General features: G+C 39.4%; 1 protein-coding gene across 1 annotated transcript in view; it reads right to left on the bottom strand.

Annotated features, from left to right (window-relative positions):
- Positions 1–19,526, bottom strand: part of SNX30 (sorting nexin family member 30) — a 116,007-nt gene that overhangs the window by 43,351 nt on the left and 53,130 nt on the right. Inside the window, exon 3 of the mRNA XM_059925337.1 lies at positions 9,580–9,690. Within this exon, the coding sequence (XP_059781320.1) occupies positions 9,580–9,690 (111 nt within the window). The remainder of the gene's footprint in view (positions 1–9,579; positions 9,691–19,526) is intronic.

The following is a 19,526-nucleotide window of genomic DNA, read 5'->3' as shown; positions in this document are numbered from 1 at the left end:
CTTTCCCTTGATTTCTCAACCCCCAACCTTACTTCACCCCAAAACGAAGCCATCATTGGTACTGCCTTCAATGCTGCGTTTCTCTGCCCTATCCCTGCTTCATGCAGAAACCGCTCTTTTAAAGATCATCAGTGACTTTGTAATTACCAAACCCAGTGGATATTTTTATCTCATGAGTCCTGTTGAGCATACTCTCATTTGCCTATGCTGAACAGGACTTAGGAAAAAGGCCTAATGAGCAAATAAGTAGTTAGGTATGCCTCATTTCACGTAACAGATAACCTTCTGAAAAGAGTTATCCATTCTTCAGATTTAGTACATTGAACTTTGTTTAATGAATCAGGGAAGCTTGCTATTTAAAGGAACCCTGGGGTGAATCCTTCTGCAAACAGAATTTCCTTCTGTAATAAGCATCATTATTGCCAAATGTACATGGCTTCATAAATTTGTTTCTTCCTATTTCAAGCTTCCTTAAAGGGATATACCTACTCTCTGCCTCACCCTTATAATTACCTTCTGGGTTGTTTATACATAGGAACCTGGATTGCTGGTGAAATCAAGGGCATCTACACTCTGTAAATGAAATAATACAAGTGAAGAAAGAGTTCAACACAGCTCCCAGCACATGGTAGATATGGAATGAATGCCAACTATTTGTATTAATTGGTAAATACTGAGAACAGTATTTACCAATTACAGAACAGAACACTATCTATTTTACATTTTGTAGTGTATATATGTCCATGTCACTCTCTCACTTCATCCCAGCTTACCCTTCCCCCTCCCCGTGTCCTCAAGTCCATTCTCTACATCTGCATCTTTATTCCTGTCCTGCCCCTAGGTTTTTCAGAACTTTTTTTTTTTTTTAAGATTCGGTATATATGTGTTAGCATACAGTATTTGTTTTTCTCTTTCTGACTTACTTCACTCTGTATGACAGACTCTAGGTCCATCCACCTCACTACAAATAACTCAATTTCATTTCTTTTTATGGCTGAGTAATATTCCATTGTATATATGTGCCACATCTTCTTTATCCATTCATCTGCCAATGGACACTTACCTCACTACCCCTCTACCTCACTACAGCTCATATTGAGCTACATGAGTTTCTTGTAAATTTTGGAGATTAATCCTTTATCACTTGCTTCATTCACAAATATTTTCTCCCATTCTGAGGGTTGTCTTTTCATCTTGTTTATGGTTTCCTTGGCTGTGCAAAAGCTTTTAAGTTTCATTAGGTCCCATTTGTTTATTTTTGTTTTTATTTCCACTTCTCTAGAAGGTGGGTCAAAAAGGATCTTGCTGTGATATATGTCAAAGAGTGTTCTGCCTATGTTTTCCTCTAAGAGTTTTATAGTGTCTGGCCTTACATTTAGGTCTTTAATCCATTTTGAGTATATTTTTGTGTATGGTGTTAGGGAGTGTTCTAATTTCATTCTTTTACATGTAGCTGTCCAGTTTTCCCAGCACCACTTATTGAAGAGGCTGTCTTTTCTCCATTGTATATTCTTGCCTCCTTTATCAAAGAGAAGGTGACCATATGTGCATGGGTTTATCTCTGGGCTTTCTATCCTGTTCCATTGACACCTTGATATTAATCACTGAGACTGATTTTGGACTTTTGACTTCCAGAATTACAAGATAAAAAATTTTTGTTGTTTATGTCACTTTTTAAAAATAAAATCACCGGGCTTCCCTGGTGGCCCAGTGGTTGAGAATCCGCCTGCCAATGCAGGGGACACGGGTTCGAGCCCTGGTCCAGGAAAATCCCACATGCCGCGGAGCAACTGGGCCCGTGAGCCACGATTACTGAGCCTGCGCGTCTGGAGCCTGTGCTCCGCAACAAGAGAGACCGTGACAGTGAGAGGCCCGCCCACCGCGATGAAGAGTGGCCCCCGCTTGCCGCAACTAGAGAAAGCCCTTGCAAAGAAACAAAGACCCAACACAGCCAAAAATAAATAAATAATTAATTAATTTAAATAAATAAATAAATAAATAAAAAATAAAATCACCTGGTGTGAGGATGAGGGAGTGGGTAAGGACAGAGATGAAACAAGATTGGTCATGAGTTGGTAAGTGCTGAAACTAGGTGATGAGAACATGAGGGCTCATTGCACTGAATCTCCCTGCTTTGGTATGCTTGATATTTTCCATAATGAAAAAGTTTTTTTAAAACTACATATGCATATATATATTGGAACCTTCAAATAATCCTATCCGCAAAGCATTACAAGAACCCACTAAATATTTCAAGGTTTAATCTTAAAATATTTACATTTTATAGCACTTGATACTTTGGTAAAGCACTTTCACATATATCATATTTTATATTAGTTTATAAGAAAGTATTTTATAATCTGTGAAACAAAAGTATAGTAGATTGTCCCAGAAAAGCTACTATTTCTGGGTGGGAAATCTGGACAAAGATTTCATTTGCTCAGTCTTGATATGTCCCGTTTCCTCTTGTCAGCTTTTAAACTGTTTCTTCTATGCAATTCAACAAATATTTACTGCATACCCACTACATGACAGAAAACTATTTTTCCTATTTATATCAAACTAACAGAAAATATTGCTCCTAACCAAAAATAGTAACAAATAAATTAAAAGAGCATCAAGATTAAAAGGAAATCTTGCCATCTGCAACGACATGATGGACTTGGAGGGTATTATGCTAAGGTAAATAAGTAATACAGAGAAAGACAAACACTGTATGATATCATTTATATGTGGAATCTAAAAAATACAACGAACTAGTGACTGTAACAAAAAAAGAAACAGACTCATAGATATAGAGAACAAACTAGTAGTTACCGGGGGAAGAGGAAAGAGGGGAGAGGCAATGTAGGGGTAGGGGATTAAGAGGTACAAACTATTATGTATAAAATAAGCTACAGGGATATGTTGTACAATACAGGGAATATAGCCAATATTCTATAATAACTATAAGTGGAGTATAACCTTTAAAAATTGTGATCACGACATTGTACACCTGTAATTTACATAATATTGTACATCAACTATACTTCAATAAAATTATAGGGATAAAGTTTTTTTGTTTTTTTTTTTAAAGAACAGTCACAAAGCCTGATTTAATTCAGGTACTGGAAAGTTCAACTAATGATTCACTATTTATTAACTTATCTACTTGGTAAGCTAAAAGCATATATATTTAACAGTACCAAAAAAAGGAGCCAACTAGAAAGTGAAGTTAGACTTTTTACTGATTATTTCATATTAAGAAAAACAAATGCTGCATTACAAATTTCTTCCTATTAATTCCCATGAGTTTACCACTACCCAAAACAAAACTGGGTCCATAATAAATACAAATGCATCCTTCCAGCAAAGCTCCCTTCATAAAAACTGAAGCAAACATTAAATTTCTAAGTGAAATTAAAAACTAAAGACTTTAATAAATGTATGTGCTTTATCTTCAAAATGTGCATCCACTGAGACATGAAATCTCTCTGCTGTGTAATTATTTGTGCCCCAGTAAATGAAGCGGTGTTAAAACCAACTTCTGATACAAAAAATAAATTAAAAAGCAAAAACCACGTCACAATGAAGACTCTCTGGTGGCTCCAACTATTAGATTACAAAGAAAAACAAGTGAATTGCCATTATGAGATGACAAACATAACACATCCAGCACAGTTCTAGTTTTAGGTTGGCATTTGAAGAACATATGATTATTTCTTTCTGCTTTTAAAATTCCAGAAAAACAAAGCAATACAAAAAGAGAAAAATCTGTTGCAGCACCAGAAAATATAAAGGTACTGTTAACAGAACAGAATTTGTTAAAGACACAAAGCAGAAAAGATTGGATTGAGAGAAAAATCAATCAGTATCAACCATCTGGTGACACTACTCAAGCAAAGGAAGAGTCGGCTTAGGAAGTTAAGGGGTTGAATTTCCCCAGTAGAGCCCCAGAAGCTGCCAAGTTCAGAGCCATAGGGGCTGGAAACAGGGCAGGTCTCAAGACAGCCAATGGAGAGATGCAAATGAAAGAACTTGGGGCCTCCCCAGAACCACAGTCTGGCTGGCTGTTCACCTACAATTTCACATGGCTCCAGTGAAGCTCAAAAAAAGTGGGAACTTTATCTCCATGCTTATAACGTAAGCAATAGACTCTGAAAGCTTAGGAATTCTCACATTTTTAACCATAGCTAACTAAAATTGGCAAAAAGAAAAACCCACAAAAAACCCCCAAGAACCCACCACCACCCCCCATTTTCCAACTGATTCAAAAGATTCTAAAGTTCACCTGAAATATAAAATGTGCAAATAGCCAGAAAAACTCGGAAAACAAAGACTACTGTGGGCATAGATGGGGACCTATCCAACCAGATGATGAAACATTCTGTAAACTTATAATAATTCAGTAGTGTAGCAGGGACACCACACGAAAGAGAAAAGAGATCGATGAACCAAAATGTTCAGAAATAGCCCCAAAATGTACAAGTCTAATGCATGACATAGTCTAATACACAAACTATTACACTGGTGATTGATCGCTCCTAAATGGTTCTGGAACAACCCACCATCTGAAAAAAATAAGATCCTCCCATCTCACATCAGAAAAAATTCTAGATTTAAATATAAAACATGAGGACATAAAAGTAATAGAAGAAAATACAGAATATATTTTTTTAACATCCTAGGTTAGAAACAAGCTTCAAAGCCAGAAACTGTAAGGGAAAAATTAACTTGGCTGGGAGGGAAGGGATGTTATCTTTTATGGAGTCAAGTTGAAGACAAAAGACAACTAGAGAAAAAATAGATATTCTCAACTGGGTTAATTTCCTTCGCAGATATGGAGTGTTTACAAACCACTAAGAAAAAAAATAGAAAAATAAAGAGGCAATTCATTAAAGAAATGCCAACATTCAATAAAGTCATAAGAAGACATGTAGCTTCACTGGTTAAAGAAATGAAAACTAACTGTATAAGAACAAACTCAAAACAGATTGAAGACCTAAATTTTCTAAAAGCTAAAATTATAAAAATTTTAGAAGGGACTTCCCTCATGGCGCAGTGGTTAAGAATCTGCCTGCCATTGCAGGGGACACGGGTTCGAGCCCTGGTCCAGGAAGATCCCACATGCCGCAGAGCAACTAAGCCTGTGTGCCACAACTACTGAGCCTGTGAGCCACAGCTACTGAGCCCATGAGCCACAACTACTGGATCCGTGTGCTTAGGGCCCATGCTCCGCAACAAAGAGAAGCCACTGCAATGAGAAGCCTGTGCACCGCAATGAAGAGTAGCCCCTGCTCGCCGCAACTAGAGAAAGCCCGCGTGCAGCAACGAAGACCCAACACAGACAAAAATAAATAAATTATTAAAAAAAAGATTTTTAGAAGACAACATAGGTGTAAAAGCAACCTAAATGCCCATCAACAGACGAATGGATAAAGAAGTTGTGGTACATATATACAATGGAATATTACTCAGCCATAAAAAGGAACGAAATTGAGTCATTTGTTGAGACGTGGATGGATCTAGAGACTGTCATACAGAGTGAAGTAAGTCAGAAAGAGAAAAACAAATATCGTATATTAATGCATGTATGTGGAACCTAGAAAAATGGTACAGATGAGCCAGTTTGCAGGGCAGAAGTTGAGACACAGATGTAGAGAATGGACATATGGACACCAAGGGGAGAAAACTGCGGTGGGGTGGGGATGGTGGTGTGCTGAATTGGGCGATTGGGATTGACATGTATACACTGATGTGTATAAAATTGATGCCTAATAAGAACCTGCAGTATAAAAAAACAAACAAAACAACTAATACTAAACTTTCATTGGGTTATTTGTATGGAAATACGTTAATATAAATGTTTCAGACATTACATGAAATTTCTAAAAATCTTATATTTGTATTTGTATGGAAATATGTTAATATAAATGTTTCAGACATTAAAAAAAAAAAAAAAAAAAAAACAATACAGGGGACTTCCCTGGTGGTCCAGTGGTTAAGACTCCGCGCTTCCACTGCAGGGCGCATGGGTTCAATCCCAGGTGTGTGTGGGGGGAGGAGATCCTGCAAGCCAGCGAGGCCAATAAATAAATAATTAATTAATTAATTAATGCTTGACATAGTGCCTGGTACAACTAAGCATTCAATAAATTAAAAAAAAATACAAAAAAAAAAAAAAAGATTTTTAGAAGACAACATAGGTGTAAATCTTTATGACCTAGGATTAAGCAATGGTTTCTTAGCTAAAACACCAAAAGCACAAACAAACAAAGAAAAAATAGGTAAAGTGGACTTCATCAAGATTTTAAAACTTTGTACTCCACAGGACACCATCAAGAAAAGAAAGAGACAACACGTTAAACAGGAGAAAAATTTTGCAAATCATATATCTGAGAAGAGATTAGTATCTAGATTACATAAAGAACCATTTTAACTCAACAATAAAAAGACAACAACCCAATTTTAAAATGGGCAAAGGATCTGAACAGATATTTCTCCAAGGAAGATAATAAAGGTACATTTAAAAAAAAATTCAACATCATTAGCTGTCAGGGAAATGAAAATCAAAACCACAAAGAGATACCATTTCATACCCACTAGGGTGGCTATTATCAAAAGGAAAGATAATAACGGGTGTTGATGCAGACGTGGAGAAAGTGGAACCCTCATACACAGCTGGTGTGTATGTAAGACGATGCAGCCACTTTGGAAAACAGTCCGGCAGTTCCTCAAAAGGTTAAATATAGAGTTATACATGATTCAGCAATTATATTCCTAGGTATACACCCAAGAAAAATGAAAACATATGTCCACACAAAAGCTTGCACATGGATGTTCATAGCAGCATTACTCGTAACAGCCAAAAAGTGGAAACAACCCAAATGTTCATCAAAGGTGAATGGACAGACAAAATACGATATATCCATAGAATGGAATGTTACTTGACAATAAAAACAAAGCACTGACATGTGCTACGACATGAATGAACCCAGAAAACATTATGCTACGAAATAAAACCCAGTCACAAAAGGCCATTGTGTATGATTCTACTTACATGAAATGTCCAGAACAGGCACATCTATAGAGACACGTAGAGTAGTGGTTGCCAGGCAATGGGGAAGACAGAGGATTTGGAAGCAACAGGCAAGAAGTAAGAGGTTTCTTTTGGGGGTGATGAAACGGTTCTAAAACTGATTGTGCTGATGGTTACACAGCTCTATGAATACACCAAAAGCCCTTGACTTGTACATTTCACGTGGGTGAATTGTATGGTATACTGAATTATACCTCAATAAAGCTTTTAAAAAAAAAAAAGAAATGAAAATTTAAACAATAATTATGTTACATGTTTACTGGGTCTCCATCTGATAGTTAACTCCCCTGGGCAGGAGTCCCTTGTCTATCTTATTACCCTTCACCTTCCTAAGGGCAGTAAAAAGGCCTAGTAAAAGGACCAAAGTCGATTATTAATAACAGACACCTCCCAGCAAAGCTGCTGTAAGACGAATTTCTTTGGGGGGAAAAAAATGTTTGTTTGCAGTCTGACTTTCATATTTAAGTCAGAGATGCTCTCCTACATTAAATCTCTCTCCACCGCAGATATGCACTAAGAATTTATGAAGAAATTTAAGTCTCTAGATGCTTCTACTCACTGCTTTTACCCAGACCACAGGAAACCAGACTTAAAGATACTCTGGATCCACCTTGTGCATTCTGGAGACTTCCATTCTCTCAGTTCTGGCTTCAGTGTCTATGCATGAGTCTACTATGTTTCACCAGCAGGTGTCGCTGTCTAACCTTTGGTCTTTAAGTACCAAACTTCATGTACTCCTAGTTGCCAGGAAGTGGTGCATAACTCCCCTTATGCATAGTGTGGGCTACACATAAAGAGCAACTTCCTTCCAGTACAGTATGGAGAGGGAGAGAAAAAAGAGTAACTGTACAGTGGAAAAACCTGATAAGCACTATCTCAAGTCAGGTAATCAACATCAACAGTGATAAATACTGTAGATGATAGTATATACCCCTTATATGATGTAATGAGAATGGTACTTTACCCCTGTGCTTTTCTTCCTCAAAACACATCACGCCAGGCTAACTATGAGAAAAACATCAGACAAATCTCAACGAAGGGACATTCTACAAAATGCCTGCCTGGTACTCCTCAAAGCTGTCAAGGTCATCAAAAACCAGGAAAGCCTGAGAAACCGTCACAATCAAGAGGAGCCTGGGACCAAGTAGACATGACAACTAAATGTAATGTGTTACCCTGGATGGGATCCTGGAACAGGAAAAGGACATTAGGCAAAAAATGAGGAAATCTGAATAAAGGACTTTTAGTCAAAAATAATGTATCATTACTGGTTGATTATTTGTGACAAATGCGCCATACTAATAAGCAAAACTGGGTGTGGGGTCTGTGAGAATTTGCTGTACTATCTTTGCAATAATTCTGTAAATCTAATACTGTTCTAAAATAAAAGTCTGTTTTTAAAAAATTCACTAGCTGCCAGTTTTGCCAAATTAAGATTTTAAGGAATAGTTCCAACTGTTTAAAACTATAGTTTCTTTTTTGGCATGTTTTTAAGTGATTAGAAGACAGAAAAGCAAAACTTCAGGCCTGGAGAGCAGAGGGAATAGATTGGGGGGTGGGGGGCGGGGGCGGTGGTTTCCCTGAGAAAGAATGGAGCCCCAGGCAAGACCCATCATTCCCATCACAGCACTAGCAACATGGCCACTTTTGTCTTGAAAACTAAGAAAACTGCTAGTGTGTTCACAGCATATTCAGCCTTTTCCAACCATGAGGGGAAGACTGGAAGATGCAGTGGTAGTAGGAAAACTGGCAGTGCTAAGTTATCCAGCCAAGGTTTTTACTGAAAGATAAAGCCCTGCTGAAGAGTTTTATGACCCAAATTGCCCTAAAGCCCCAAAGCCCAAGAAACATCTGAGGTCTAAACAGTTATTTATATTTTTAAAAAAAGTGGAGAAGTACTCAATACATTTGTTGATTTTAAGTAGTCTTTTAAATTTTATTTGCTCTAGTCTTGTTTTTTAAAATGTGCAGCTAAAATAACAAATAAATAGTATGCTTCTTCAATGAATAGAGTCAACTGGCTTTTGGTTTGTTTTCTTAAAGGAAAAACTGTGGTTGAGTGGATTGTGTGCTAGATTCCTGCTCTCAGAATTACCCATGTCTAAAGAAAGCCCAGCCAGCTGTAATCTGAGACATCTTTCTCCACCTGGGGGCAGCTATCCAAACCGCAAGAATGGAGTCTAGGAAGGGTGAAACAGTCTTTAAGGAGGCAGCAAATGAGAATTAGGACTCTCCATACCTCAAAAAATTGTTATAATAAAAGTGAAAATCTATCCCAACCCACCCAAGAAACAAGCATACTGTATAGCAAATCAGAAATCAAAACCCAAAAGGTGAACTGTATTATACAGCATCCATAAAATGTACATTTGATGGGTGAATCTGGTATGAAATGTAAGGTAGAGTTCGTCCATAGTTTAAAGGGTGAGAGCTGAGTGAACACCGTCAGGAAAGAGAATGCAGGAAAAGTGAGTAACAAGCTGTACTGACTTAGTACCTACGGGAATGAGATGAGTGGGCTGGGATTCTTCCAGTTTGTTCCTCAACCAGTCAAAATCCTGGTATCTTCGACGAACAGAATATTCTGGCAGGTCAAACTCCACCCGAGTACTCTGCAAATGAGGACAGTGGAACAAAATCAGGGTAAGGGAAGAGTAGCATACCTTGGCAGAATGGAAGGAAAAAAGCTCTCTTTGAATAACCTGGACAAGAACACACTTTTCTTCCACCAAACGCACCAGCCAAATGGCAGGGCTTACCAACACGGAATGACAAGTCCGGGCCACGGGGTCCAGTTAAAAATTTCAAGGATCTAGAATGAAAATGTTGAGGTTTCATTTCCCCCTATCTCAGGAAATGGAACTATCCCTCAGAACTGTCCTTAGAAACATTTGATTCATTTCCTCCAAGTTTAACTCTGAGAATTGCTTTTAGCAGAATAATTCCCCTGAGGATATTGCTACTGAATCCAAATCTGTGAATCTGTTAAAAAAAAAAAAAGTCTCCACCTTCTGCTAAATATGCTGACAAGTTTTGCCAAAGGCAGAGGGGAAACAAACAAAAAGTAGAGATAACAGATCACCTGCTCATTTAGGAACCAGACTAGATGAAAACAGAAAAGGTTTTGCCCACTCTTCCATATTCTGCCAGGACCATAAGCTTGAAACTATATTGTATTTTAGATGATTTTTTAAATCTAGAAGGAAATAATAGTAAAATATCATTGTATTGCAAAAAAAAAAAAATTCCCTGAATTTAAGTTTTCTGAAATATGATTGCAACACTTTGATAACAAAAACCAACATTAAATAAAATTAATTTATACCAAAGCGGGATTTTTATACATTAATTTGTCCAAACCAAAATTATGTCTCAGATAAGCCATTTTTCCCTGTGAGGGTACCTACCGACTATACGACGGTCACAGTTCTCAGAGGTTAAAGCACAAGACAAAAATGGTTCAAACTACATTTTATAAATTTATTGAAATCTTTCAAGCCAAAAGTCTGTTTAAATCCATGGAACCAAGAAAATCTTAAAAACACATGAACAAGGGACTTCCCTTGTGGTGCAGTGGTTAAGAATCTGCCTGCCAACGCAGGGAACACGAGTTCAATCCCTGGTCCAGGAAGATCCCACATGCCGCGGAGCAACTAAGCCCGTGCGCCACAACTGCTGAGCCTGCACTCTAGAGCCCATGTGACACAACTACTGAAGCCCGCGTGCCTACAGCCCGTGCTCCGCAACAAAAGAAGCCACGGCAACGAGAAGCCCGCGCACCACAGCAAAGAGTAGCCCCCACTCGCCACAACTAGAGAAAGCCCGCGCACAGCAACAAAGACCCAATGCAGCCAAAAAATTAATGTTTTAAAAGGACAGTAACTTAAAAAAAAACAAAAAACAAAAAAACACATGAACAAGAGTCATCCATCAAAGCAGCAGCCAGTGAACAGCTTTGGCATCAAAAATTATGATTTCATCCTTCCCAGAAGCCAGGCTCACGGTCTGAGCAAAACTGTGCAGTTAAAGGACTCAGTCTTGGACTAAACCGCAACTAACTCTTTCTGCCTCTTCTCCCCTTTTCAAAGTTTCACACACCGGCATACGCCCATGAAACACAACCTTCCCGTATGATGCAGGGGTAGGGGTGGGAAGACATGGGGAAATTTGTTTAATTTAGGCATTTGTGATTTATTAGAAGACTCCCCAATGGAATTAGCATTTTAGAACTAGAGAGAGAGAGACAGAGAGAGAGAGAGAGGCAGAGAGAAGGAAAAAAATAAATAGAATAGTTAAATCCAAATCACTACTGATGAATCTTTAGGCATAAGGGTGGCAGAAATATTGGCAGCAGTAGCCTGGCACTCCTCCTGAGGCAGGGGCATGAGCAGTCCTAGCATCCCTGAGATGCCACCAAGCCTCCCGGAGCCTCAGTTTCCTCAACAGTAAGAAGGCAGTTTGGAAGGGACATTCCTCAAGACCGCACGGAGTCCCCCAGCAGATTCTGTCTGGGGACTTGTCGATGATTATGGGCTCAGGAAAGGTCTATTTTGAAGGGTGACAAATCAATGCAACTCACTTTCACTGTAAACAGAACTAATAGAGGGCTCTACTTTCTGCCCTCTTCTGTCACATGATATCCACTGGTTGTTCCTCTTTACTATGGCTTGCAAAACCACTTCATTAAATTATAGTCTATGTAACATTTCTACTCTAACTTTGAAATCAATCTTTGGTAACTACAAAAAGCAGTATGTATGATAAAACACAAGTTTTGTTTCTGCTGTAACCAATTTTACTTTCGAGCAACTACTTTTTTTCCCCTTCTATTTATTTAGGTTAGACACACTTATTTAAAAACTTCAGGAAAATTAAAGAAATAAAAAATAAAAGATCAGCCATAATCCCTCTAAATGGAGATAAATGCAATTAATATTATGGTTTATATCTTTCCATGTTTTTTTCTATGCACAGTCACTCATATTTTCCTATGTCTCTTTAATATATCTTGGACATCTTTCTGTGTCAGTAAGTTCAGATCTACATAATCATCTTTAACACACATGGATATACCATAATTAAACCAAATCCCCATTTAGGTTGTTACCAATTTTTCGATCAATAAACCATACCACGGTAAACATCACTGATAATCCTCTTGAAATTACGAAAGAATATACATGAAAGATGAAAGAGTATACGTATCTTTAATCGACAAATTGTTTCCAGTTATAGACTGATTTATATTCTTAGCATATAGTCTCAATACTGGTTATCTTCGATGGAAGTATAACTGAAAAATAACATGTCATCTTTGTTTTATTTTTGTTTCTTTCGTGACTGTTGTTGTTGAACATCAAGTGTTTGTTGGCTGTATCTTTTTCTTCTTTTGTAAGAAGTCTTTTTTTATATTTGTGAGTCTAGTCTTTTCCACTTGTGAAAGCTCTTTATAGCGATCTACCTATCATAATTGCCAAATGGCTTTTATTATACAGAATTTTAAAATTGTTATATAGTCAAATTCATCCATTTTTTCCCTTTATGGTTGCTACTTTTAGTGTCATTGATAAGAAGTCTGTCCTCATTGCAAGCTTCTGAAAATATTCACCTGAATTATCTCCTTTATTTATGGCATACGTGTGTGTGTGTGTGTGTGTGTGTGTGTGTGTGTGTGTGTATATATATAAAATTGTGGCTATGCTACTCCTAGGAATCTATCATTAGAAAACAATGTTTAAACTGTGGCAAAGATACCTGTATAATGATGTTCACTGCAATATTATTTAAAATAACAAATTCAAAGCAACCTAAATGTCCAACAATAAAAAACAGTCGGGGAAATTATGGTATATTTATTCTATGGTTATCAGTAATCATGTCTGTAAAACATTTTTAATGACAAAAATGTTTCAGTAATAGTTTTAAGAAAAAACAGCAGGATACAAAATTAATTATACATGTTTTATGATTTCATTGTGTTGAAATTTTCGACATAAAAAGTTAGAAGAGGGGCTTCCCTGGTGGCGCAGTGGTTGAGAATCTGCCTGCCAATGCAGGGGACACCGGTTCGAGCTCTGGTCTGGGAAGATCCCACATGCCGCGGAGCAACTAGGCCCGTGAGCCACAATTACTGAGCCTGCGCGTCTGGAGCCTGTGCTCCGCAACAAGAGAGGCCGCGATAGTGAGAGGCCCGCGCACCGCGATGAAGAGTGGCCCCCACTTGCCGCAACTAGAGAAAGCCCTCGCACAGAAACAAAGAACCAACACAGCCATAAATAAATAAATAAATAAATAAATAAATTTTTTAAAAAGTTAGAAGAGGGCTTCCTTGGTGGCGCAGTGGTTGAGAGTCTGCCTGCTAATGCAGGGGACACGGGTTCGTGCCCTGGCCTGGGAAGATCCCACATGCCACGGAGCAACTAGGCCCGTGAGCCACAACTGCTGAGCCTGCGCATCTGGAGCCTGTGCTCTGCAACAAGAGAGGCCACGACAGTGAGAGGCCCGCGCACCGCGATGAAGAGTAGCCCCCGCTTGCCACAACTACAGGAAGCCCTAGCACAGAAACGAAGACCCAACATAGTAATCAATCAATCAATAAATAAATCTTTACAAAAAAAAAAAAAAAAAAAAAGGTAGAAGAAAAATCTGGGACTTATGATGACAACTTTACATTCAACTTTATTTCCAAACTTTCTAACATTCTTATACAATACTTATAGTCACATACACAAAAAGCTCATTTTTTAAAACAGCTCCTTTAAGGACAGGGGATTTAATAAATCAGTAAAATTTGTTTGATGCTTTGGAAAACAATAACATAAAAAAAAAACCATCATGAAAGAGAAGGATGCTCACACTCTCTGACCTGATAATTATTTTACTTATTTTTACCACCACTTGTTCTAGAAAAGATAGAGTGATATGTGGAATATGATCAAATGACATAAATTAGAAGTAGGTGAGCAAGATAAAGAAAAACAAGGACAGAGAGAAAAAGTAGAGCTGGGAACGAGGCTAGCAAAACGCACTCACCTTGGAATTCTGCACACTTGTTAAAATTGGGTCACAGACATTACTGTATATTTCTGGAAAGAAATCTAGTCTGTTATAAGACATACAGTGCTCATAAAATATGCAGGCCAATAAAACCCCAATTATGAGTCTGTAGTAAAATTCTCCTCTGTGAAATTCAGGGTCTGACTTAGAAAGAAAAATAAAGTACTAATAAGTGTTTATCTCTGTTTTCTAGTATCTGTGGTAAACAAAACAATAAAAAAGAAAGTGCACACCCACAATTCCATAATCAGAGGCGACCACTTTAGAGTTTTGTTCTGTGTCCTTCCTTACGGTGTTCCCATACTCTAGAATGCCCCACAAAGATCATAAGGTCATTCGTACACACCTAAAGTCAGATCTACAAATAGGTAACCGAGCACAAGAGTTGTAATGAAGAATATTCATTCTCACCATTGCACCCTGTGAATATCTCTTTGGTCATCTCTAGGCATCTCTGCCAAATTTTGTTAAGTTTAATACTTTGGAAGACCCAGCACGGAGCCACAGTAAAATCAATCCCCTAGGAGCACATCCAGTCCCCTGGGCCCCACCGTCCCACAAAAGAACTCCTCTTTATTCCCTAGGAGCTGATGGGCCCAGTGACTATGGCCTGGAGCCTTTCCCAAGAATTTTCAGTCAACTGAAAAGTTGATTTTACAGTCAGCTCACTCTAGAGAGGCTTTGTCTCTGTCAGAAACGCCATCCGTCCAGGCCACAGCTGGATCCTAACAAGTCTGAGTAACCCCCTCCCCCAAAAAAGAACCTCTTCCCTTATCAAATATTAGCCAGCTAATCCCATTCTCTTTCAAAGCCCTGTAGCTCTAAGAGCACCTGAGAATGATGCTGAAGAGGTTTCTGGCCTCCTTCTTCTGAAACGAGCTTCCATTTATTTCCTCCTCCTCAGATCTTCCCACCCAGCTCTCTGCAACACCAGTCCCATAAGTAATAAAGTCCTGTAGTTCCTCAACCTGCTCAAATTCTGAAAGCTGGCTCTCCCCTGAGAATACAGCCCCCTTGCTGTCCCATCAAGTGGAAAGCTGCTGGTGTTCTTACATTTCACAAACCTCTAAGACCAAGACCAAGAGTTGCTGTTGACATCCTGCTCCCTCCACACCACTCCTCCCACCCCTGAAAATCCTTTTGAGGCTCATGCCATCAGGTTATAGACATCTCTACCTCTCCTCACACCTGTCATCTGCTGACACCTCTGGCCTTTCTCCTGATTCCCCTGAGAGCACCTCGTTCTTGGACTTCATAATCTGGGTGCCCACAAGACGCAGGTGGTTCCCACACACAACACCCACCTCTAAGCCAACTACATCTCACTCCATTGTCACGGCCTCTCCACAGACTTGGTCATCACACAGAAATTCAGACATCTCCCTCTCTAACCGGCACCTCCTGTATTTCAGACTCTTCCATCTCCCAGTACCCCTGGTTTTTCAGCCTCGGGACCTACAGTTCTTGACAATCCATCCACTCCTGTCTTTACTTTCTTCCTTACTCAGCATCAATTCCACCAACCATCACTTCAGCATCTTACTTGCCCACATCCTAAATGCCCCTTCCACACTGTCATTCATACAACTCTGGCAAAAATGCAACCACCTACTGCCTGCTTTTCTAGACTTAGGCACAGTCTGGAGGAAAAACAAAATCAGGGAAACACACTGACTGAAGCAATAAATTCTACAACTGGACCCTCAACACTGTCAAGCAATCTCTTGATACTTCCTTAGTCGACTCTCTTCCCATTTTCCCCATACTTCCTTAGTCGACTCTCCGTGAGTTAATGCAAAGCCTGTAGAAGTTTTGAAAGCTTCTAAGCCCCACTTCAAAACCTCCCCTTTCACTCTTCACGAAGACCTCATCATCTATTCATAGAGAAAACTGCAGATATAAGCAAAGAACCCCTCAACGTCCTGCCACAAAACAAAAACAAAAACAAACCACTTCCCTTCTTCTTCCAGAAACAATGAAAAAAGTATGCCTCCCCCATCAGAGGCCACTCCCTCCCCTCCACTTCTGCTGGGGACACTCTCCGCCCACCTCCTCAGAGGCTTGCATCCTACTCTCCAACCTTCAACCCACACTCTCCTTCTCCACCAACAATGGCCACGTGGCACTTAAACAAGTCTCTTTCACCCTTAAAAAACAAACAAAATGCCTCTCCCCCTCAAAGCCACATCCCCCCCTCCAGCTACTGTTCTCTCACTCACTTTCACTGCCAAACTACCAACACTCACCATGTCTTTTCCTTACTTCCCACTCATCCTAACCCACTGCACGCTGCTGTACCACCCCCCCCCCCAATGAAGCTGCTCTCACCATAGTCATCAATAACCTTCTCATCGTTAAATCTAACATTCACTTTGTAATTCTTACATATGACTTGACCTCAGCAGCATTTAGCCTGCGTTGACCACTGAGACATCTGAAAAGAGGAATTAATTGGGGCATAAGCCTTGGAGATGACTATCTGGCAATGGGATAAAAGCCAAGAGGAGGATGGCTCCCAAAGGGAGCTGAAGGCTGCTCTCTGTTTCCCCAACCTCCAGTCTACCTGCACATCATCATCAATTCCAATAGTCAGGCCATGGTAGTAGATGACAGTGCTGGTGCGGGGGATGGGAGGGGCGGTGCGGAGTACTTTCTTGAAAACCATGTCTTCTGAAAGCACAGCACAAGACAGATCTGGGTTCAAGTTTTAACACGTATTAGTTGCATGTCTTTGAGCAATTTTCTTAATATCGCTGTGTCTTAGTTTCCTCATTCGCAAAAGTAAGAATACACCAGTACCTACTTCCTTGAGTGTGAGGATTAACTGATGATATATCTAAAGCATTTAGCACAAAACAAATCACAGCTCAGCCACACGGCGGAACACTACCACAGTCTTAGAGATGATGGCGTAACAGTGTGCTCACTGGCATTTACTAGCAGAGAAAGACATTTGCATTGTACTAAGTGAATTGGCTGCATGTAAAATGCTCATTTTTGTGAATGGATAGAGACAAATAGTTCAGAGAATTATAAATGATTATTTCTGGCTGGTGAGCTTGTAAGTGTTCTTTTATTTTATTGTTTTAGCTTACTTGAGTTTTCTAATTTCTCTATAATGAGCACATATTACTTACATAAAATAAAATTTAAAGGGTTTCTACTGCAAAAAAAAAAAAAAAGTACAGCATATGGTAAATGCTCAATAATTAGCTATTATTATGATGTTACTTTCTAGAAGCCTACAGAGAAAACTGCCAGGATCTGCCAGCCCTGAGAAGGCCTCTCCCCACCACTGGAGAGAGAAGATAGCCACGACTTAGACCTCAGGGGGGAACACTTTCCCCGCACTGGCTCTCAGCCCTAGGCTCATTTTAGCTCAGGCAAAAGCAGCTCTGTACTTTGTCCAGCTTTTGTCATCCGGAATCTGAATCAGGCCTGGGAGTCAAAGCTCAAAGTCATAAAGTAAGTATTTGTACAACCTCGTCCTCTGACCATTAACTTTGCTTGAAAAGCTCAGCAGGAGTGGGCTGCTGGGACAAGATCAGGAGTTTGGGACCCTGTGTTCCCGTCTGTCCTCTCTCTCATCCCCATGCATCCCTACACGTCCTTTAATACAACACTCAGGAAAAAGGTTCCAGATGCATCACCAACGTATTAAACCTGGTGTCACTGTTTGAAACAGGAAAAGAAAAGGACTCTTGTTTGAGATCAGAAGTGGAATTCACGGTAAGAAGTAAAACTTAATCCTGCAACAACTTCACCCTTAAGGTGTTGTCCTCGAAGCCAAGTGAAAATGTGGGATTGGAACTTGGAAAGATTATCCTAAGACATTATCTGACTTAGAGGAAAAGAGATAGAAATAAGAGCACAATGGAGAAAGGGGAAGTGAGGACAGAGAGACAGCAGAGGAGAGAGTGGTGAGCTGCAGCACAGGCATCAGCCTGAGAATCCGCTGACAGGGAGAGAAACTGCAGGGTGGAGGACAAGCAGGGGCGGGGAAGCGTCAAGACAGGTGAGCACTGCTGTGCCAGGCGGTCACCTTGACATTCAGCTGTTTAGAGCACAAATTCAAGAAAAACATGTTTTGCATTTCACTGACTACAGGGTATAAAATAAGTTGACCCTAGGGAGAAAAAAATAAGTAACTGGAAATGATTCATGGGAGTATGTATATCATCCGAGGACGTCTGAGGATATAATACACATCTAAGCACCTAGCAATGCTGAGAAATACTACCCAGTGGCAAAAGAGACAGGGGCAGACTGTGTGAGTGCATATGCCTGTGCACACATACACATTTTCAAATGTGAACCAGGTGTGGAAAAGACAAGGCAGTAATATAGTGGTATACGGCAGAAAGTTAATAAATATTAGTTCCCACTCTTCTCTTACTCCTCCTCTCCCTGACATTAGGACTAACTACCTGTATGCAGAAAACTATAAGACACTGATGAAAGAAATTAAAGATGATACAAACAGATGGAGAGATATACCATGTTCTTGGATTGGAAGAATCAACATTGTGAAAATGACTATACGACCCAAAGCAATCTACGGATTCAATGCAATCCCTATCAAACTACCAATGGCATTTTTCAGAGAACTAGAACAAAAAATTTCACAATTTGTATGGAAACACACAAGACCCCGAATAGCCAAAGCAACCTTGAGAAAGAAAAACGGAGCTGGAGGAATCAGGCTCCTTGACTTCAGACTATACTACAAAACTACAGTAATCAAGACACTGTGGTACTGGCACAAAAACAGAAATATAGATCAATGGAACAGGATAGAAAGCCCAGAGATAAACCAAAACACATATGGTCACCTTATTTTTGATAAAGGAGGCAAGAATATACAACGGAGAAAAGACAGCCTCTTCAATAAGTGGTGCTGGGAAAACTGGACAGCTACATGTAAAAGAATGAAATTAGAACACTCCCTAACACCATACACAAAAATAAACTCACAATGGATTAAAGACCTAAATGTAAGGCCAGACACTATAAAATTCTTAGAGGAAAACATAGGCAGAACACTCTACGACATAAATCACAGCAAGATCCTATTTGACCCACCTCCTAGAGAAATGGAAATAAAAACAATAATAAACAAATGGGACCTAATGAAACTTAAAAGCTTTTGCACAGCCAAGGAAACCATAAGCAAGATGAAAAGACAACCCTCAGAATGGGAGAAAATATTTGCAAATGAAGCAACTGACAAAGGATTAATCTCCAAAATTTACAAGCAGCTCATGCAGCTCAATATCAAAAAAACAAACAACCCAATCCAAAAATGGGCAGAAGACCTAAACAGACATTCCTCCAAAGAAGATATACAGATTGCCAACAAACACATGAAAGGATGCTCAACATCACTAATCAT

This window comes from Balaenoptera ricei, chromosome 6 (assembly GCF_028023285.1).
Source record: "Balaenoptera ricei isolate mBalRic1 chromosome 6, mBalRic1.hap2, whole genome shotgun sequence".
NCBI lineage: Eukaryota > Metazoa > Chordata > Mammalia > Artiodactyla > Balaenopteridae > Balaenoptera > Balaenoptera ricei.
This window is presented reverse-complemented; position numbering and strand designations above follow the sequence as displayed.